The sequence below is a fragment of the Dysidea avara genome, chromosome 13 (genome assembly GCF_963678975.1).
Source record: "Dysidea avara chromosome 13, odDysAvar1.4, whole genome shotgun sequence".
Taxonomy (NCBI): domain Eukaryota; kingdom Metazoa; phylum Porifera; class Demospongiae; order Dictyoceratida; family Dysideidae; genus Dysidea; species Dysidea avara.
Genome location: NC_089284.1, coordinates 5,621,643 through 5,643,777, shown reverse-complemented (window position 1 = coordinate 5,643,777; position 22,135 = coordinate 5,621,643). Strand labels below are relative to the sequence as shown.

Here is a 22,135-nt window from a genome sequence, read left to right as displayed (position 1 = left end):
TCGTACCATCCTGATGATCGTAGTAGTAGTACTAGGGTTGAAGTCATGATGAAGTGAGAGTTCTTCTTGAATGTCATTCTTCTTCAGGAGATCAACATATTGTTCTTTTGTGTGCTTGATAATTCCCCTCAGAGCTACTGCATCCTTCTTCCTGGTGACTCCTATTATCCCCCTGCTCACTTTGGCAGGCCGGTTGTAGCACTGTTCTAGTGCTTGGTCAAAGGGAACTCCATTGCCTTTCTTGGTAGTATTTACCACGAATCCACCATTCATATAGGAGTCATATAGGAGTGGGAACTTGTCCTTCAGTTGATAGCAGTCATGTAAAAACAATGGTGTCCATCGACAGTAGTTTGTTCTCCCAAAAAAGAAAAACTGTACTTTCCCTCTCCATAGCACTGATATAAAGTATCCAGTCTCCAGAGCACAGTGAATTGGTTAGATATCTGATTATTGGGAATAGGTCAGAAACGTATGTGTTCCAGTAACTAAATGATTGGGATAGTAATGCCCTTTCCTTGACATAGACTTGAAACTTGGATCGTGCCACATTGTTCCTTGATGGATTTCCATTCTTCACTGGTAAATTCTTCGGACTGAAAGTCGACTTGTAATGCTTCTAGTTCCATTCGTTTGTCAGGAAATTGGAGAGGAATCCTTCCAACATCATGGACATAAGGACTTTATGAATCATTGAGTGGGCAGTGCGGGCCCTGGAATAGTGGGAACCTGAGATGACGGTTTTGATGACATCAATACCATAGCACTGTGTCTCAACTAGTACTGCAAATATTCCTGATGGCTTCAGGTATGCACCAAGACAGGCCAACACAATCTTTTCCATATGAAACCCCCCTAGACCAAGGAATATGTTGCTAAACTCATCTGGTTTCACTAGCTGAATTTCCTTGGCAATACGGTACACACCTTCATCTGCCCACAGTGCACCTTCATCTGCCCACAGTGCACCATAGGTATCACCCTTCTGTTTCAGGGCATCCTGAAAGTTGATCATCGTTGTGAGGACTGCATCATATGTTGTAGCAGGATAGGGAAGGATAGGGGTAAGAACTGTGGTGGTAGGATGGAAGTTGTAATTCACAAATGTGCTTCTTGCTGCTGTAAATCTTGGCACATAGTCATTTTCATGCATTGCTTTTTTGGAGAAGTGGTTGACCATCCACAGAAAATTGTCCGAGTTAATTGCCTTGGTGGACTGAGTGAAAGCTGCAGAGCTGTCAGTTGTCCTAAAATATGGCCATTATAAACATTTTGAGTACCTTAGCAAGTCTGCAGTTGCAGTGTTTTAGAAGATACGAGTGAAATGTCTTCCGATAAAAGGGTGTGGTCATTTTGGGGCATTTCGCCCCGGATAGAGCATTTGGCACATATCACATGTTATTCCTTGGGGTCAAATTAGCCTAGAACAATTGAGTTATCCTCTCCTAAATTAAGTGCATACAAACACAAGCCAGGTCCTAGACTACAATGGTTGATGATGACCTTGTAAGTAAGATGGAGAAGAAACTTGTACAAGAAAAGTTAAAAGGACTCATGCAAGAATCCTTGGAAGATTTTGTGCAACCTGAGTAACAGAATTGATCAAGTTAGTTGTAACTCATTCTACATGATTAAAATAGATAATTATTATTCTATATTTACTGTACCATTTTTCCATGAGCATACAACATGTCACCTTGTATATGCTTATGAATGTAATCAGTGTTTATTAATAATTATAAATCAGATGTACACACTATTATAGCTAGTGCTTCTGCTGTATAATTATAGAGGTAGCTACTGTAGTTTCACTATGTAATCCGACATACTTGCCAATGTCGGATTATGGAGGTACCTTGATAATCTGTAATCTAGCAGAATTGTGCTGTCCCTTGGAGCATTGGATTAGAGAGGTTCAACTATGACTTAGTATTGTATAGTTCAGCAATTAGGCATAAATGAATAAACGTTTTCGCAGTGTGGTGGGTTGTTTTTTAACCATGTGGCAAGATGACTCAGACCAACTCTCAAGTACTTGTTACTTTAGCTTAATAGGGTTCTATGGTTAGAAATGGCACCACTGAAACCACAATCATTTCTTTAGAAGAGCATTGTTACAGGCTGTATATTTCACAAGTACCATGCATAGTCCATGCTTTTAACCTACAATCAATCAGTCTTTAGATACATTTATTGGGGTGAATGTATATATTAAGTACCAACTTGTTTTGAAAATGCCTTAATCAAAAAAACCATTTATTAGCCTACACTTTCTTCTGTTGTTTTGTGCTTAAGAAGCAATGTATTGTTGTACTTAGTTCCTAGTTTCTGATATGTTATTCATAGTGCCCAACTATGCAAGTTTAATAGTTAACATAGTGGCACTCATTTTTTAAGAGTTTGTATCCTTATGGAAATTTTTGACTTGTTGGTTTTAATTTAGGAAAGAGATCCGGTGGACAGCTACTGTACGTAGTTGAAAGGACGAGACATGTCAGGGATCAAAGCTGATGTTGTTCATCTACTGGAACCCTGTCACACATGTGGAATTTGTAAAGTGGCTGTGAGATCACCGATCCAAGCTGATTATGGGTATGTGTTTTGTAATGACTGCCGTAAAGAAGTCACGAGCAGTGGGGAAACGACACTGTGTCCAGAGGTAAATAAACGCAGGTACTAATCTGGGGGAGGGGTGGATGGGGTGGCTAGCCACGGCCTTGCAGGCACTCAGGCATGTAAATATTTACTAAAGTGATTCTATATTATAATCATAAAGGTATCATGAATAGCTATATAACACTCTTTCGTTATTATATTTTCATTTTATGTGAACTAAATTCCTGCATTGCATGCCAATCAGATTCAGATTCCAATGCTACCTACCATGTAGTTGGCTATTTTCGAAGGATTTTTATTTTTGGATGTTTCGAAGAGGTCCTTCTCTTTGAAAATAAATTCCCAAGCCTGTTGTTCTTCAAAAATAAATTTCCACAATGTAGCTACTTTCACGTGATTGGGCAACGTGTATTAGCTCATGTATTCTTTACAAGTTTAATTTTATTAACAATAGTTCAACGGTATCATTACTGTATCAATAACCAATAAACTAGCTATCCAGAATGGCCATTGTTGGGAATCCATGCTGTCTGCTACTGTACCGTGATTGAGCTGATTGCCTTGCCAGTGGCTGCTATAGCTACTCCACTTACAACTCAGTCTTCTACTCCACTTATAGCTCAGTCTTCTTTCCAGTGTGCGAAAGTGGGGATTATTCCATCCTTGTCGGATTCCATCAGTAAGGCGAGCACACGTAGACTCTACATATTTTTGTAATTTGTGACACGAATTTCTATTTGCTTGAAATCCACCTGTACTTCAAAATATGCATTAAGACCTTCGAAATTCAGATTTTAGTGTTCCTATGAAAATTTCTGGTTCAACTATACGGTAGTACCTTACAGTAGTAGCTAGTGTCACTATGCATCTTATCTAAGATAATGGCCAGTTACCACCAGGCAAAGGAGTTCTTGAAGGAAAATATGAGGTCTGCTTTAGGGCTGAGTCATTTACCATTATTCTTTTTATAATTACCAGCAAATCACCCTTGGGCTGTTGCATAATGTCACTGCATCAAATTTTAATATTGGCTATTTAATTTAATAGCAAAGCAAGTAATTTCAGTCACTAGAAAATTCTGTTTAATAAGTTTAGTTTACCATAGCAACTTGTTGAAAACGTTTCAGGTTGATCTGAAGGCTTGTTTGGGCTTAGTTTTACCTAACCAGTACTGCTTCATGTCATCCAGGAAAAGTGGGTGATGTTTTTTCACCAAACCTTTGTGGTCTGTACTATAAAGTGTTATCCACCGTCACTGTAGGATTGGAAGAAAGCGAGGTCACATATGGAGTTCTACAATGATAGAATGAATCAACTTGAAGAACAAATGAAGAAACTTAAGGACAGTCCTGCAGCAGAAATCAGAGTAGATTTTGTTCATCCACTGGAGCCCCGGCACATATGTGGAATCTGTAAACTGGTTGTGAAGTCACCTATGCAAACCGATTGTGGGCATATATTTTGTAATGACTGTCTTAAAGAAGCCATGAGCAGTGGGGAAACGATACTGTGTCCGATTGATGCAGAGAAGATATCACAGGTAGAAAGCACAAAAATGGCATATTTAAATATTTGACCTGTAAAAATAACTCATGCGTTTCTGAGGCGTCAATGTGTTTTACAGCACCTCAGAAATGTGCTGTTTGCAGTTTTTATAAAGCTGCAACAACAAACTTTAATGCTTTTTTGTTGAAACTGTTAAATCCCACCATAGTAGGATGCCAGCCTCTGCATGTCATGTTAATAACAAAGCATCCTACTCTTGGTGATTGTTACCACATTTGTGTTGATCAGGTATAGCCTTCCATTCTGTGATAGCATAATATTATTTATATGTTTATTTTGTGTTTTTTAGTCATGTATAGATATGTTTGTTGCAGATGTTCCCTGATAATGCTTGTAAGAGAGAGATACAGAGGCTAGAGGTGAGATGTCGCTATGCCAAGAATAATGGCTGTCCATGGACTGGTACACTGAGCAATGAAGACATACACTATATTGCTTGTGACTATCATGATGAGCAGTGCCCAGATTGTGGTAGTTATATGATGTGGACCAAACTAAAGAAACATGCTGAAATGGAGTGTCCAATGAGAATGATGATGTGTAGGCACTGTTGTGAATCCATTCCTGTGTTGCATGAGAAGGTATGAAATCTTTTTATGATGTGTGTATAAATTGATTGTGGTTTTCAGTTACATCTACAAAAGGATTGTCCCACTACAGAAATGTCATGTCCCAACAATTGTAATCCCAACCACTTGATGAAACGAAAAGAGGTATTTGGTATAATACAAATAGCTGTACATTTCAGTACATTGTCTGTTTACACCTTTAGCTGAATAAACACTTGTCCCCTGAAGATGGTGACTGTCCATTCAGTGAAGTTGATTGTCCATACAAGCTATTGGGCTGCAGTTTCAAAGTGAGTAATTTAGTTTACAGTATTGATGTACCATGTAAACATCTTGTTGTAGGGTTCAAGGCAAGTACTGGGTAAACATCGTCAAGATAAGAATGTATATCACCAGCGATTAGTGGTCAAGAGAGTTTATGACAACACACAACAGAATACTCAGATGACCAGTACAGATCAATTGCTTGAGGACCAGCTCTCCAACCTTAGCATATGCGTCACTACTACTGAAAAGGAACATGACGAAAATGCACAACGATTGGCACAGCTTGAGGAAAGAATGAGTAAATTCCAAAGCCAGTATCTTGAAAAAATCCTAAATAGTGGTGCCCATTCAATGCCACCAGCTGTCCCAATCAGAGGGACAAAGGTAACTATGTTATCTTCTTCAGAGAACAGTACACAGTTGATGCACAGAGTTCCAGAGTTGATCAACAAACATGAAGAACTAAACAGAGCTGTAGAGAAGTTGATGTCTAGTAGTGTTGATCAAGAGTTGAGAATACAATTGCTTGAACAAGCCACTCATAATGGGATTTTGGTGTGGAAGATTAATGAAGTTAGTAGGAGAATAGATGAAGGTGTCAAGGGAATGACAGTCTCCTTATTCAGTGCTCCATTTTATTCAGATCCAAGAGGTTACAAGATGTGTGCCAGGTAATGAGAGAAGACAATTTGTGTTCTCTCACATATAAACTACTGTGTTAGTGATTGCAACAGTTAAAATAGCCCAGCTATAATTAAGTTGATAGCCATGTATCTATGACACAGATATTATCAAAAATATAATAATATGTACACCATTCCTGGACCAGTTTCAAGAAAAATTGTACCTTTCAGCTCACACAGTAAGTGTTGGCTTTGGCACTTGTTGCAGTAAACCAATATCAGATTTTTCATATCTATAGTACATTGCTAATTATAACATGAAACTTTCCATTATATATCTCTTAGGTGTTATCTTAATGGCGATGGCATGGGAAAAGGGACACATTTTAGTCTGTTTTTTGTGGTCATGAGGGGTTTGTATGATGCATTATTGAGATGGCCATTTCGTCAGCGTGTAACCATGACATTAATGAACCAATCTGGAGGAAGACATGCTTCAGATACATTTCATCCTGATGTCCACTCATCAAGTTTTCAGCGTCCCATGAACAGGTACATTGGAAACTCTTGCTTTGAATGGCTACATGTATAGGTTATGTACTTTGCAGAGCTTACATCTGGCTGTCCTTGCTTCATCTGGCTATCTTTGCTATGAACGGGTACATTGGAAACTCTTGTTTTGAATGGTTACATATTTGCAGAGATTGCATCTGGCCGTCCTTGCTTCACCTGGTTGTCCTTGCTATATGGAAGTTACACCAAAGAAGATTTTTTATATGGAGACCAAGATGGCAATGGTGGCAAGTGACTTGTATCAAGTTACCATTTATACTTGTTTCAATGAAACACATGAAGTACATTGACTTATTTTTAAGGTTGCTATTTTAAAGCAGCTATTTACAGCTGATTCAATGATTTTTAATCATTATACTTAAATGATACATGCAAAGTAATTGTTATAATTTGTAGCACGATTCAAAACATAATAACCACATAGAGGGAGAAAATTTCAACTTTTGCATGCCTTTATAAGATGGTTTTTAATACTAAGATAAATGTGAGACAATTGGCTTATAGTGGCTAGGGAACTTGCTTCCTAATGTAAGGTCATCAGACTGAATCCAGGTAAAGGCTATAATTTTTTTTTTGTTCTAGCAACCTTTTTGTGCACACCTTTTCAAAACTCAACTTTTAACTCACCAAGCAAAGCATGTATCAACACAGGATTTTAGCAAAATTGACCCCCATCATCTGGCAACGCGAGCGTTGTTTGATTCGCGTAAACCTAACCCGCCCAGGTGAAAAGGTAGAGTGGCTTGGCACCAAGAGTGATCAATGCTAATGCTAAAAGTTTAACTAATGCTAAAAGTTTAACTAATGCTAAAAGTTCATTATTTCACTATACATAGTTAAAAAGATGGCATAAGGAGCATGTTCTAACATGTATGCTATACACAGACACTATAATATTTATGCTTGGCTCAATTCCCAATGTATTATGTATTGTCCTGCATATAAAGCAGGTACCAATGCTTTTTTTTTTTTACAACATATTGAAGGCACTAATAGGGAATGTCTCACTGAATAATTGAGCTACATTCCTGTCAAAACCACAGACAAAACAAACCTCATGTTTTTAAAAAGTAACACCACCATGCATGCTACATAGGTACTTGGTGTGCATTAAAATGTTTATAGTCCTGCATGTAGGGCAGCAATGCTAGCATGACTATAAGTAACAAAAACTGCAGTTAACATGTGCTATTGTTTAGGGTGCAGTGTTGCATGTGTAGGATTCACTCTTGGTGTATTCTTCATAAATTATGTGCACAACTTTTTGCAAAAAAAAAAAAAAGAAGTTCAGTAATAGATTTGAATTCTATAAATATAATATTTACATTTCATTAATTAAGATAATATCTCTTTCTCCAATTGTGTCCTGTACTGGGAGATTCCTTCAAGGATGGTCACTTTCTGATCCTTACACATCCACACTTCATTACAAATATTCCGTATTAGCTGCTCGTCATGTGACACCAGAATCACACCACCCTATATTTAATTTTGTTTAAGCAACATTCAATATTCATACAGAAGACATTGTTCTATATTACAGTCTAATTTATGGGGTGCTGTTTGTCTCAAAATTGGTCAGAATAACAGTATTTAATCACCAACTGCAGTTTTATAAACACTGCTACTAATTTAGTAAATCCTGCAGCTGATTTAATAAATACTGCTCCAGATATATAAATACTGCACCAGATATATAACAGCAATTTTGTCCAATCAAATCACTTCTTGGCAAACTTCAATGTATGAAGGTTCCAAAGGCATCACAGAGAACAGTGATTGTACAACAACAGTTGTTGAAACAGGTGTCACATGCATAAGTCATGTCGAATCGCTTCTTTTCAAAGTATAACTATGCATATGCAATTTTCTGTTTGGTGTTATCACACAACAACTGTTTGAACCACTATAGCTTGAAGTTTACAAAGAAGTGATATGATTGGTCAAAATTGGTATACCTGTACAGTATTTATTATATCTGGTACAGTTAGCAGGATTTATAAATCTCCGGTGCAATATTTATATATCTGGTGCAGTATTTTGGTGAGGATATTGTGCTCTCATGTAGTATGTTTAGAACCAACAAAATCATAACTTGTATGTTTATTAATCAACTGAAGCTTATTTATATATCTGGAACAGGATTTATTAGATCAGCAGCAGTATTTATTAAATTAGTAGCAGTGTTTATAAATCTGCAGTTGGTGATTAAATACTGTGATTTTGACTAATTTTGAGACAAACTGTGCCCTATACTAATTGTACATTAGACTACAGCAATTATTACATTGAAAGATGATACAAAAATTTTGGGAATAAATAAAAAGAATCAGGAATAATTCCAAGTTATAGTTTTGTTATAATTTCACCTCCTAAATAAATACTTATATTTCTGCAAAGCACTCTAAGGGAAGACTAGGTGAATAAAACAAGAATTGCTACATAGAATTTGAAAACATAATGTACTCAAGCCTGTGGATGATAGATTCTACTTGTAGCTATAACTAAAATTCAACCACACACCTAGTAAGCCTCCATTTAACAATAGTGACACCAACAATGACAGTGGTATGCAGTCAATTGTTCTCAAAATAGCTGCCACAATTAACAATATGTACCTCCCGTACATGTGAGATCCATAAAATTTGCACAATTCTCACCAACTATTAAACCTCATCTATACCGTAAGTCCTCTAAAAATTCGGCATATTTCTAAATCAATAATTTTCGTCTCGACAAATTTTGGCCTATAATTAGATAGTAATCACCACTAATTTTAGTTGATCGACCACTCGTCACAGTATAATTGGTATTGTCGATATTAAGGCTAGACAACTCTGACGTTCTCGTCACTATCAGCATCCATTGCAAAAATAGCAAACGTGCCGAATTTTTTTATTAGAGGAAATTATTTTACTGTTAGAATACAGGTGCCGAATAAAAACAGGGGCCAAATTTTTAGAGAACTTACGGTATACCACAATTCCTACTTGGGTCTAATGAGCTATGTGACTAACATTGAATTGTGTTAAAGCTTTCCCTAATGCCTCAACTGTTTCCACGTCCAGATGGTTCGTTGGTTCATCAAGAATGAGAAAGTTGGGGCTGGAAGAAAAAAATAAAATAACTGACTATCACACAACAACTAAAGGAACTCATGCACATACATTTTTATGATCTGTAAACTCCACCATATACAAACCTTTTTGCTGCCATTAAAGCAAATGCCAGCCTACTCTTCTGGCCTCCAGAAAGTGAAGCTACTGGTCGTAGTGCCAGTTCACCAGTCACTCCATAACTGCCCAACTGATGTCTGTAATGTTCTACTGGGTGACCTGAAGAGGAGTAAGTCAGTAAGCAGTGACAGTCTATCAGTCACTTGAGAACGGGAGGCCATCTCAAGTGACTCCTCGATTAGCTTGTGACTGACCAGGGAATTTTGACTGGATCAATTCCAGTGGGGTGATGTCCATTACTAGTTGGTCAACATGATGTTGTGAAAAGTATCCAATCCGAAGATTACTAGATAAAGAAAATTACAGACACATGGTATATAGTGTTTCATATTTCTGCAAGAATAATTTGAGACAGAATTATTCATTTACAATGGTAAATTATACTTATAAATAGAATTACAATTACACAAGTTCCTAGAAATGACATCAACTCCTTACCGATGGACATGTCTGAAGCCTTCCTGAGGGCTGAGCTCCTCTAGTAAAAGTTTTAGTAATGTTGTCTTGCCTGTGCCATTTTCACCAACCTGTATTAAACATTACAACTTATTATTGGTACAAACTATTCAATAAATACACCACACCACACTGCTTGTGTATTTTTATGTGTAGATACCAAGTTGAAAGCTTATTGTGTACAGTTTTTGATAGTAAAGACACTCAGGGGCGGATACAGGGGGGAGGAGGGTCAAGGGGGGCTCCCCCTCCAGAAATTTTTAGTATACCAAGATCGAGGTACTCCAATAGAGCAGTCACAGTGTGTAGCAAGCTATTTAAGGATTTTGATGTACTTTTATCAGCGATAAATGTGTAGTTGGAGGGGTGGGCAGCTATTGTCAGTTGGCTGTGTTTTCGTAGATTTTTTTTGTTGTTTTTACAATGTACTGCCTTAGTTCATTTTGACCTCCCCTTCTGGATCCGCCCCTGAAGACACTATAATCCAAATTTCAATTACTAAGACAAGACTCATTATGTTGATAGCCTGTGATGCTCTATAAATTGACCAAATCTATATTCAATGTATTTGTGATGTGTGAGAACAGTTCATGGCCTCTGGAACTGCCCTGGATGTGGACTGGCCTGGAATCACCAAGACGTCAAATTTGTCAATGAGTAGAATTTTAGTGGTTTTACAACTTCAGGAATTAAAGTTTGTACTCATGAATTGGACAGAGCATTTCATGTCAATAAAAGAAATCCTATTCCCAATTAATACTCACCACAGCTATACAAGAATCACATTGAGCTGATATGGTAACATCAGAGAACACTGCCTGCTGTGATGGTCCATAACTGAATGTGATCTCAGACAACTTTATAGCTGCTCCAGAAAACTTGTCCACCACAGGAAACCTGGTTGTAGTACACGGTGTTAAAAATGGCTTACCAACAGTAAGGCCTACTTGAATTTCACTTCTAGTTCAGCAACTACTGGTTTTAATTCTGGCAGTTTTTCAAGTATCTTAAGTTTGCTCTGTGCCTGTGGTGCTCTGTTAGCATTGTATCTCCACCGATCAATATAATCCTGTGGAAGAACAAGTTACAAATGATTGTGGGAAGTTGGTCGTGTCTTTGACATGTAATCTCTGATATGACAAGCATGTACGGGGGATACAGCTATCATGCTTCATATCATAGACTTGACAGGGAAAGTCCCTTTTAACACCCACTAATAGTTCAGCTATCTTTATACCATTGTTTTGCAATAGTGTAATATCATCCTCCTCACTGTCACATCATACCACAAATTTTAGCACTTATTGATTTACCATTAACAGTGATCTTAAAATAATTCATTACTATCACTCTAGCATCGTACAATAGTAAACAATGAATTTGCACCAATTGCAACATACTTACATGGAGACAGTGGGGCTAAACTTCATACTTTTGCCTTTGAAATTACTGAAAATGCCATTACAGCGTTTAAACATGTTAAGCGCCTCTAAAAATAATTGTTGTTTTAACGAGTACAAGTGCTGTTTTGCTTCAAAATTTTCTGCAAAGGCCTGGATTGGTAAGATTCAACTGTGAAACAATTTTGTGGAGTGATTTTTACTGATTCATTTGCTAGCTAGTTTACGCCATAAATCTATGTAGCTAGGCTACTGAGCTATCATGAGTTAACATACATTCAGCCCAGCTGGACAGTCTGGGATCAGTTATTGAAAACTTCCTGAACCTGAAACCTTCTCTGAAAATTCCTAGATCTGCCATTGGTCAAATATTCCTTACTCAGTAGAAACAGGTAGTTCATTTTAGCACATGTTGCACTCTATTAGACTCAAGCAGCAGCAGAACATAGTGCACAATATCTGACTACTCTATTAGAGTATATCTGTTGCAACACCAAATTCATGTGCTTTTCCATGTAGCAGCTGCTACAGCAGAATTTGTTAAATTCCCATCTCAGCTTTATGAGTAAGTGTTTAGTGGAATATGCACAATTTTTACTTGTAGAATGTTATAGAGAGGTCCTCAACAGGATTACCTCTAAAATTTCAAAATGTGTTGTTTTAGAAGTTTACAGGTGAATACGAAGAAATCAGTAGTAAAACAGTCTCCAAGATTTCAGGCCTGTACCCTTGACAATCAGTATCAGTCGGTAATAGTAGCAAATTTGCAACAATCAGCTAGACTTAAACAGTAGTGATTAGTATACAGTGAAACTTCTCTAATGTATGTGTACCAATAATACTTTCTCTAATACTACTCGACATCTGCACAAACTTTAGCAATGAATTATAGAGGGTCACTGTAGTTACATTAATGACAACTGGTCATCTGATTGTTCATAACACTGCATTACTTTACCTGTAGATGTTGTCTATACTGCATTTGAGTTTCATATTCTTTTTGTTGACATGTCAGTCTCTCATGTCTTGTTTGAATGAATTGCTATAGTAACAGGTTAGTAGAGGATCATGTGATACAATTTTGGCATACTGCATAATTTCCACGGTAACAATCCAATCTTTCAGAGTGCATGTGAATGATGTCGGTGGTCACTGTGTCCAGAAATGTTCTGTCATGTGATACTAACAATAGAGTGGTCGGCCATTCCTAATATCATAACATAATATGGGTCATCTACTTTATATGTACTCATCAACTTCTAAGGATGCATATTCTATCTAATACCCCCATTCACACTATCCCGGAGTGTTTTCAACTCGGCTCGGAATGCGTTCACACTGTATCCTATCCCGGGCCAACCTGTGCCAGCCCACCTCTCCTTGTCGTGCCATGCTGTCCCCAGTTTGGCACGGCTTGATTGATTCACACTACAATTTGTTTCGAGCCGTGCCGTCACTACCATGCACTACCCGGGTTTGAATGTAGTGTGAATGGGGTGTAAGCTACGTAGTTAGCCTGGTTTAGCACATCAATAGTCTAACAGATGTACCCTTTACTGTCAATAGTGCTTATTACCATTGCAAATGTCATAACAAGTTTTAAATTTTAAGTGAAATCCCATGACATTAAGCAGGTGTCACTTGTACCATGGCAGTATGTTTATAAACAATAGTGGGGACTACCTTAGTAAACCACAAAACAAACTTGTGTGGTTTTCTCTTTAGGATGTGACAAAGGAAAAAAACAACCTCTATAGCCAATAAATAAACATTGTGGTTTATCTTAAATAATTTTAGCAAATGCAGAAATAAATCTACAGTACATTACAGTTGAAGCACCGCCGCACATGTGTACGGAAAATACAGCATGAGGGTATGTGTTGAGAGGCTAACACAGCACGAGGCGAAGCAGAGTGCTGTATTTGCCTCAAGACACCCCCCCGAGTGCTGTATTTTTCATACACACAAGCATAGGCAGTGCTTTAGATGCTAATAAGTCTAAAAAAGCAAGTAAATAAATACTTACACACATCACAGGTCCAAAAACTGGACATACCTGTAAGTAATTTTCTAGCCACACAATAGCCTTCATGTCCAACATGTTGGTAGGCTCTGCAAAAAAAAAAAAAACTGTGTTTGATTGAATTGTGCCACCTTCGAATAAAACTGCAGTTATCTGAAGGGTTTGTCAACTGCAGTTATTTGAAGGGTTTGTCTTAAGGGTGAAAGAAAGGTCTTGCAAATAAAACAGATAAGTAGCAATTATGTTGTGTTTGTTAATGTGACAGGATTAACAGTAGCACACCCTCAATAATAAATTATATAGCACTATTTTAAGGGTTTAATAAGCAAAAAAAATTAATAACATACCCATGACACAAATCAAGTAATTAGGGTATTGCAGTTTGAGGAAGAGGAAAACCACCCGGAAAATTAGTACAAGGTGTTTGGTGTATGAGGAAAGTGAAACTAAAAATGATTTGTATCCTGCTTTTAGGAAATCCCTTATACTGCAAGTACTAAGCACCACACACACACACACACACACAAGCCTATGAGATTATAAGGAATCTACAGTTTAAGTAACATACGAAACACTCACCATCAAGTAACAGTAGGTCAGGCCTAAAGAGAGACAGGCAAATATAGTAACAACAAAGTATCACTAAGCCAACTCACTTAGTGAAGAGAGCTCTAGCAAGAGCCAGCCTCATTCTCCATCCTCCTGAGAACTCTCTAAACAGCAAGCAAACATACTCCTTACCAAATCAGCAACAAGTATTATATGTACCTGGTGGCCATAGCCTGCATTGTCGGTGTGAATGCAAGACCTGCCAGAATTGCTGAGGCTCTGTAACGATCACAGACAGCAGTAAAGGTGTTGAATACATTGAACAAACCATAACATAAGCATTAGCCACAGAAAACGACACAATAGTACCTAGATGGAGCACTGCTAGCATCAATTTCTTCTAGTCTGGAGTAGAGCTGTAGTCATTACATTAATCAAGTTTAGACCACAATAGAGAATATACCATGCTTACCTGAGTAAGCTGCTCAGATGTACTTGTAGCAGCATCACTACAAAATACAAGATGGAAAATTATTTTGAAAACAGAGTGGGTGACTGCATTGCTACGTCCTTGAATACATAGTTAACACTGCTGTGCTAGGCTGCTATAGTGACCATTTAAATACCCACCTTGATTGTGTTTTGCTCGTCAACTCTCTCTCCTTAGCAAGGAGTCGTTCCCTTTCTTCGTCACACTCCAGTACACTCTGCAGAGCAACAGTGTCATCTCCATCGACCTGTAATGTAAATGTCATCATCACTACAGGCATGCTATCATCACTGACCACAGCATGATCACAAAGACAAGACCAAACACAGGTTACTATGTACACTAAAGTTAAAGTAGAAGAACTCACACAACAGTATATTTAGCTTGTATTTGATAGCAGACCACACAAGTTTGCACTTCATAAGCATGCTTTATTCATGTACACATGACACAGAAAAAAGCAAACACTTCGGCTGCTATTGCATGATCAACCATCCATGAGAAGTATCCATCCATTTAGCCAAGGGATGCTGGGTAACCTACTTAAAAGCAATTTATTGAGTGGGAAGTCTCTCTCTCTCTCACACACACACACGCACACTCGCGCACACTTGTGCACTCACGCACACTCCCACACACACACACACACACACACACACACGCATGCACAAAAAATTACCTCTTGTTCTACATGTAAAATCTTAATGTGTTTGGCAACCCTCAACTCGCGCCTGTAAGAGAATTAACATATGTGATAATGTACAAAACAAGATGCTTCTTACTTTGATATCATTCTCAACAGAGTTGACTTGCCTACACCATTCCGGCCAACCAAACCATATCTTCTACCATATGTCATACTCAGGTTGGCAGATGACAACAAGACTCTGCAATCAGTGGCTGTACGTGAGTGGCCATAACAGTACACATACCTTTTCCCAAACGATATATCAAAGTCTTCAATCTTGATGTCATAAACTCGTCCGCCTCCACCTGACCCCTCGTCCTGCTTCCTATTGGATGCCTGGTTAACTGTGGCATTGTCATAACTACAATGACAATCAAACACAACATGCCATGATTATTGTAAGATTGTCCATGTGTCAGAAACTACAGGTACATACATTTTCACATGTGTAAAAATAGTCAGGGAAAATTTTAAAACACCAAGGTGACCTATCAGTCTAACAAGATTATTTTCTGACCTCATTGCTGTTTTAGCTGAGTTACTGGACTCATCCTTCAATGCTCTCTTCTCCTTTTTCTGTCTCATCTTGCTCTCTGCTTTTGCCAGCTTTTTCTGGTCAACTTGCTACAGTGACAACAAACAACGAACATCAATACAAAGCATTATCTGACAAACAAAACCCAATGTAGATGATAGTCAATTATCAGTGCATCTTTACTATAGTGTAATAGCATAATAATAATTAAATATTAAGTAGGGATCCAAGCGATAAAAAGTAGTGAAACATGAGATGAATGATGGTATTACAGCATAACTCGGTAGGAAAATCCCTACATTGGCATATTATGACACATTAACAAATTCCTACTTCATTTTTAAATTACTAATTTTTAATATGGTTTCTGTTGTAGGGTGACTGCTGTATTAGAGTATCTCGAGTCAGCCTTCACCTACCAGGGGGTGTGTCACTATTATGTATTTTCATTTGACGCCACAATACCAAATTCACCAGTGGGATGTGTCTTTTGGGATTCCGACAAGTGTGTGCCCTCTGCACCTTGTCTTTCCCTTATCTTCACTTCATCCTTCTTCATACAATAAAACCATATCAAGGCATTACTTTTCCCTATCAACACCTCTTACACTTGGTAGACACGCCTATTAACACGATCTTGATTGATTAATAATACCGAGGCCACACCTCTTAACAATCTGTTTATACTCGATCATGATGACACACCCCGATATTATTGCCCTAGCTATATTCATAATAAGTATGACATATAAGAAAAAATAGGAATTTTAAATTAGAGCAGGGACAGTGTATAGTGCTGCAATAAAAAGTACTGAAATGCACAGCACTTCTTATTGTTTTACAGTATTAGAACATTACGTACTACTCTGATCCAGCTTGTCTCAGTACTTTTTATTGCAGCACTATACACTGTCCCTGCTCTAATTTAAAATTCCTAATTTTTCTTATACTTGTTTGTGAAGTGTTTTGCAAGCTCATGACCACTAAATAGCCAGCTTTTCACAAAACCAGTCACAATATTTTAAAAGAGTTAATCACAGCACTATTATACTAGATTATGACTCATACAATACAACTGATCAGTGGGCGTGGCTCTACATAAGCCTGCAGACAATAATGGACGTGGATTCATGCATACCTACAGACTGACGAATGGGTATGGCTACCATATGTCTACAGACAGTAATTTACATAAGTGGGTATGGCTCACGAAAAGAAGCAGGGCTACCTATGACGTGTTACTATGCGTCCACATTAACTGTTACACTGATTAATTTAGCACATGGGGTCAGACCCGGATAATCTGTAAAGCGGGACCTGGATGACCCGACTTGGTTTTAACATTCTTACTAAATGACGTACACGTTGCTAGTTTGCCACGAGTTGCTCTCACTGATCGATATCAACTACCAACTTTGAAAACCAGCGAGCCACGTGTGTTCAAATAGTTTGGTGCAACGACCACATGTATTCGAATAGTTTAATGCAATATACACTGGTAGATGGAAGCCCTACTTTAGTCTATTAACACTCAGTGGTAGAACCTTGACTGATGGCCATAGTAAAGTAGGATAAAAGGTAAGACAATAGTGCAAGCATTGTATGTTTATCAATATACCAAATGTTTTTTCTTAAGCGAACTAGAAACATTTCTGCGGAAGAATTAGGGCTGTAGCTGTAGCCAGTTTTCCGCTACGTTTGACTGAAGGCATCAGGCAGGCAGGCAGGCAGGCAGTAGAAATTCCGTTGAATATATATATTTTTTTAATTCTGTGGCAACTTGACAGAAACATTTCAGGTCGATCTGAAGACATTTTTAGGCTTGATTTTACCCAATACTGTCATGTTGTGAAGAAAAATCGAGGCAGGTTTTTGGGTTATATTATATCACTGGCCATGTCCACACCTTTGACGTCCCTACTATACAGTACGATAGTACTGTATGATGCTAGTCATGCATTGCTTCGTTTCACCTCCAGCCATATTGCCAAAGTAAATTCTTTGAAGTATGGCTTCACAGGGATATGATTTTAAATACACTAGTAGTGAAATAATCAAACAGTACTTAGTAGTGAAATAAAATCTCCTTTACGGGATAATATTAGTCCATATACAGCATTAAAAACAAGAAAACACTTACAGGTGGATGGATATAGAATTTAAAAAAAATAATAATAATTAAATTTGAATTTTCATTTGCCTGCCTGCTTGGCCGCCCTGCCTGCCTTCCTGACCACAGTCGCAAGGATGGCTCATTTATAGGTTTACTAAATCACTTAGTCACCTGACATGTTCACTTAGTCATCTTCCCTCAAGCAATTTTGTACACGATAAATAATTATAACACGAAATGCACACTGCAGTACTGTATAACACTCTTCTTCTCCGTGTTCTATAAATAATTCTGGACAAATAATAGACTAAGCGGCGTATCTACTGTAGCTCTAGCTGTTACTCTGGTCATAGATAATATAGTACAAGTAGGGATTTGCAACAGTGACGTCACTACGGACAATCCTCGTTACGGGTAGGGACTTTGAGTGGCGATATCTCACCAACTATACTTTATTTCTTCTTGAATTTACCTTGACAGTTTCCTATTCAGTATTAGATTAAGTGAGTGTTATCAAATCATGGCGGTTTGCAGCCGGAACTTCTTCACTATGGTTGCTCAGGCGTGGCATCAATAATTTTTGTGGTGCTATTACTAAAGATTGTGACAAGGTACAAGAATTTTTTAAACTGTAACTAAGTCCCCAATGACTGAAGATTTGTATGAAGGTTATAGTGAGGCTGATTCTGAGCCCGTAACCAAGACCCATCAAACCCGTAATGAGGATTGTCCGTACATAAACTATTAGTTCCCACAGAAATGACGTCACTGTTGCGAATCCCTACTTGTACTATATTATCTATGCTCTGGTTATTAGTTGAATAATTATATTTGTGGGCGCTGTAAGGACTTCAGGAAGAAACCATTCCGCTATTCTTCGTTGCTCTTTCACCTACACGCATGCTCTGGCTATAAAGGTACGTACTTTAAACCATAGTCTAAATAAGTTAGACACCACGACCAATGGTAACTAAGCAATTTAGTAACCCCCCAGGCCCTTAGTAGCACCCTTGCTGCGCTCGAGACACTACAGCCTCAGGCCATTGGGGTCCCTAAATTGCTTAGCTCTTTTTGTCTTGGTGTCTAACTATTATTTAACTTGGATATAAGCCAGTTATATCATAGCAGTCATAGAATATCTCAGTTATTAACAATAGCAGCTATTCATGACTTTGCCTCAGTCATGCAAATATCTACTCCAGCTATGATATGAAGTATGTGCTAAAAAGCACTGAAATAAGAGATGTGATGGTATACCATGTGGCTGTTTTATTAGAATATCATGACAGTTTACCTGACTGTTTTATTAGGGTAACTCAAAAAAGAGTAACGCTTTGGTTTCTGTAGCAAAATCAATCATTATAAATGTAGCTACCACTTCCTTTTATAGAAGCATAACAATTTGTGGTATCTACAGTACATACATTTAAGTAAAAGTGTTATTACAAAAAAAAATCCTCCAGTATGGTTTTCTTTGCATGAAGATGACAATGAGAGAGATGAAAGAAGGCAGACATTTCATCAGAACTCGTGCCATATGTGGTTTATTATTGTGACATAAAATGATCATTGTGGGCTTTTTGGAGTCATTAGACAAGCAGGGAAGGCAGGTCTAAAATCATGTTCTACACAAAAGAGTTGTATTTAAATGCATCAGACCCATTAAGACTCTACCATTAGGGTATTTTGCATTGCACAAAATATTTCAATGATGATTTTTCAATGGCAAGGGGTACTGTTATGTTTGAAGGGATCCCTACTACCATGCTTAGGTCACTTCAACTTGATCAGTTGTTAATCTCAAGAGTATAGGGTCAGTAAGTCGGCATGTAAATAAAAATATTAACAGAAATCAGGACAAAATGAGTACAAATATAACAAAATACAAGTAAGAGGATGTGGTCTTGACAAAACAGCAACTTATTTGCATCCATAGTGTATTTCTGAGCTAGGTTTTGTTATTGATATTTGCCGGCGAACAGTAGTTGAATGCATTGGAAGAATAGGAGGCTTGTGCTCACAGTTTCTAGTGGGAAGGTTATACTAGTTATGATCCATTTGATGGTTGTAACACATACACAATGGTCCCAGCAAACTATTCATGACACTTCAACAACAACAAGATAATGTATCTGTTAGCAGCTGTCATACCGTACGATCATGAGGCAGAGCCATCCATATACTGTTGACAACTCCAGCACCAGAATCTGTAAAAAATTAAACTATAAATTAGTTCGACACTAAAATTTGATTGGCTGAAAATGTGATCTCTGAATGCCATAAAGCCACATATAGGTTCTATACTCTGGGGCTAAACAAAACATACCATCTACATGGCTGTAACATTGGCAATACAGAGGAGGTTGGGAGCTATAATTTATTGATATCAATTAGCGCATTAGAATACTTTATATCATTATTGAGGTTTTGGGTTGAATTTTTCTTTGAGATCACGAGATATTTTGATGCATGACCAACCTCCTCTGCTGGCAATGCATGGGTGTTTAAATGGATAATAACAGGCATACTAGATTAGAGGAATGGGCCTGTTTCTTTCAAGACAAAACAAGTGTTATTCTAAATAAGACACCCTCAGGCCCTGTATTAGCACCTTTGGGTACCCAAAATAGTGGATTTCCCACACATCACTTTCCCATGCTATATAGAGCATGTCAGTACCTGTATCAGTAATTTTCATATTTTCATATCATTTATCCTTTTGATACCGACTGTTCCCTTATGCATGCACTAATATTATTATTCAATTGCTTTGTAAAAGTGATATAAAAAAACTGATCGCTCTATTAGGGTATTTTAATTTTTAATGTAATGTGGTGTCAGGAAATTGAGATCACTGAAGAACACTGTTATTAGGACCACTAGAGATCATTTTATGTTCAACGACGAATTTTCAATATATGTTTCAACTACTCTAATAGAGCAATCACACTGTCATTAGTTAAGATAGTATAAAACTTAGGTTTGTCCATCACAACGAACCTAACTTCTTGGTGTCATCGGAAATCTTCACAGGGGCATTCAGCAACTTAGCAACCGACGCATCCTCCTTAGATGATACATCTCTAAAAGATAAACACATCAAATTTCTGTAAACATCTACTGCTATACCTGCAGTTTAACCAAAGCACATCACATGCAATACACAACACCCTTCTAGTCTTTCTACAAACGGTGACAGTGACTGTAATACAGTAAGTTACGTTGTAATGCTGAATCAAAGATTTTAGATTTTGTACTTGCCCAATCATGCATGCTTTATTACAATAGGATGGTACTTAGGAATAAATCACACTGCAGTATGGTAGATAGGAAATCTAACCCTTTTCACATAATAGAATCTTTAACAAGGAATAAATAATCAACACTAGTTGCACCCTCATTGTTCAATGCACTGACAAATTCAGAATATGAACCTAGTGTCAATGTTTACTGTTCACAGCATACATTAGTACTAAGAATAAGTGTTGGTCTATGTAGAAATTAGTATTGGAGATCCCTTCCAAGAGATATCTACATCATCAGAATTGACTCAAAACGTCATGCCACCAGTGTGAAAATTGCTACACAATCAAATACTGTGCCAAAACATGGGAGAACATTCATACAGTACACAACACCAAGATGACAAACCACAAAATGACAAATGAATAAAATAAACCAAGAAAAAATAGAAGTTTGTGGCAAACAACACACGCACGTAACTTTGACCAACATAAACACAATCTACAGACTAGTAAGACTACAGAAAAAAAATACAAGCCGTCATTGGTAGCTACTTGAAACAAAATACACAATATTTGGAATCATTAGTCGTGAAATTTCAAACTGAATTTTAAACCAATTATTAGTCCCACTAGGGACCTGTGAGAAGGCTTAAAACCTGTGAATACAGTGAGTCAGAAACACATAGCTGAAACGCGAAGAATGCAGGAAATTTTCTACTGCCTGTAGTATAACATTGACCACATCACATATTGATTCTGTCAGTAGGTAGTACACACGTTACTAACCCTTTCAAGGAACTGAACAGGGTAGCACACACTTTATTAACTAATTCCTGGGTGGCCTCCTCGTGAGATTCCAACAAAATAGTTCCTAGAGCGTCCGTGACATCTTCTACACTTCCAAAATCGTCTATTTCACTTAACACACCTTTGTAGTAAAAAAATATTAAAACCACATGTAAAAGTTTTATGGGCATTTTCGATCATCCTATGAATAGCGACCAACAGATTCACCACACTTACCGCACACGTAATCATCTATTTCTGGAGCTAATCCAGGTAAGTACTTATGTAGTATTTCTGTACACATCTTGGCTCTGTAACTCGCTCTGTAAGAACAAAATGTGCCCGAATTTATTTGAATATTCAGCCTACGTAAATTTCCCGCAATTTTATAATATTACGT

General features: G+C 37.6%; 2 protein-coding genes across 4 annotated transcripts in view; one reads left to right on the top strand and one right to left on the bottom strand.

Moving 5' to 3' along the window:
* LOC136242754 (TNF receptor-associated factor 3-like) overlaps window positions 1-6,580 on the top strand; it is a 32,923-nt gene extending 26,343 nt beyond the window's left edge. For 2 of the 3 annotated variants that reach the window (XM_066034211.1, XM_066034212.1), the window contains exons 3-10: window positions 2,444-2,659; window positions 3,878-4,156; window positions 4,497-4,763; window positions 4,812-4,895; window positions 4,955-5,041; window positions 5,094-5,689; window positions 5,987-6,193; window positions 6,250-6,580. In XM_066034211.1, the coding sequence (XP_065890283.1) occupies window positions 2,492-2,659; window positions 3,878-4,156; window positions 4,497-4,763; window positions 4,812-4,895; window positions 4,955-5,041; window positions 5,094-5,689; window positions 5,987-6,193; window positions 6,250-6,529 (1,968 nt within the window). In that variant the 5' untranslated portion in view covers window positions 2,444-2,491 and the 3' untranslated portion in view covers window positions 6,530-6,580. Of the gene's footprint in view, window positions 1-1,458; window positions 1,607-2,443; window positions 2,660-3,877; window positions 4,157-4,496; window positions 4,764-4,811; window positions 4,896-4,954; window positions 5,042-5,093; window positions 5,690-5,986; window positions 6,194-6,249 lie in introns of those variants that run through there. The other variant, XM_066034213.1, reaches the window with a different exon arrangement.
* An 863-nt stretch (window positions 6,581-7,443) lies between these two features.
* LOC136242748 (ATP-binding cassette sub-family F member 3-like) lies at window positions 7,444-22,131 on the bottom strand. The gene is made up of 24 exons (XM_066034206.1): window positions 21,973-22,131; window positions 21,736-21,877; window positions 20,705-20,787; window positions 19,856-19,911; window positions 15,574-15,680; window positions 15,301-15,417; window positions 15,151-15,255; window positions 15,048-15,099; window positions 14,509-14,615; window positions 14,351-14,387; window positions 14,248-14,294; window positions 14,098-14,157; window positions 13,986-14,042; window positions 13,909-13,931; window positions 13,363-13,418; window positions 12,397-12,513; window positions 12,265-12,348; window positions 10,854-10,975; window positions 10,671-10,803; window positions 9,889-9,977; window positions 9,645-9,736; window positions 9,417-9,549; window positions 9,232-9,319; window positions 7,444-7,693 (listed from the first exon to the last, which is right to left on the bottom strand). The coding sequence occupies exons 1-24, from the start codon at window positions 22,037-22,039 to the stop codon at window positions 7,550-7,552; spliced, it is 2,118 nt and encodes a 705-aa protein (XP_065890278.1). The 5' UTR covers window positions 22,040-22,131; the 3' UTR covers window positions 7,444-7,549.
* Window positions 22,132-22,135: the final 4 nt, after the last annotated feature.

Excerpts from the sequence above, each read along its gene's own strand:
- LOC136242748 (XM_066034206.1), bottom strand. The coding sequence starts at position 22,039 with ATGTGTACAGAAATACTACATAAGTACTTACCTGGATTAGCTCCAGAA. Across the intron at positions 14,295-14,350 it reads CATCTGAGCAGCTTACTCAG|CTCTACTCCAGACTAGAAGA; the intron begins GTAAGCATGGTA and ends TAATGACTACAG. Across the intron at positions 14,158-14,247 it reads GCTAGCAGTGCTCCATCTAG|AGCCTCAGCAATTCTGGCAG; the intron begins GTACTATTGTGT and ends TGATCGTTACAG.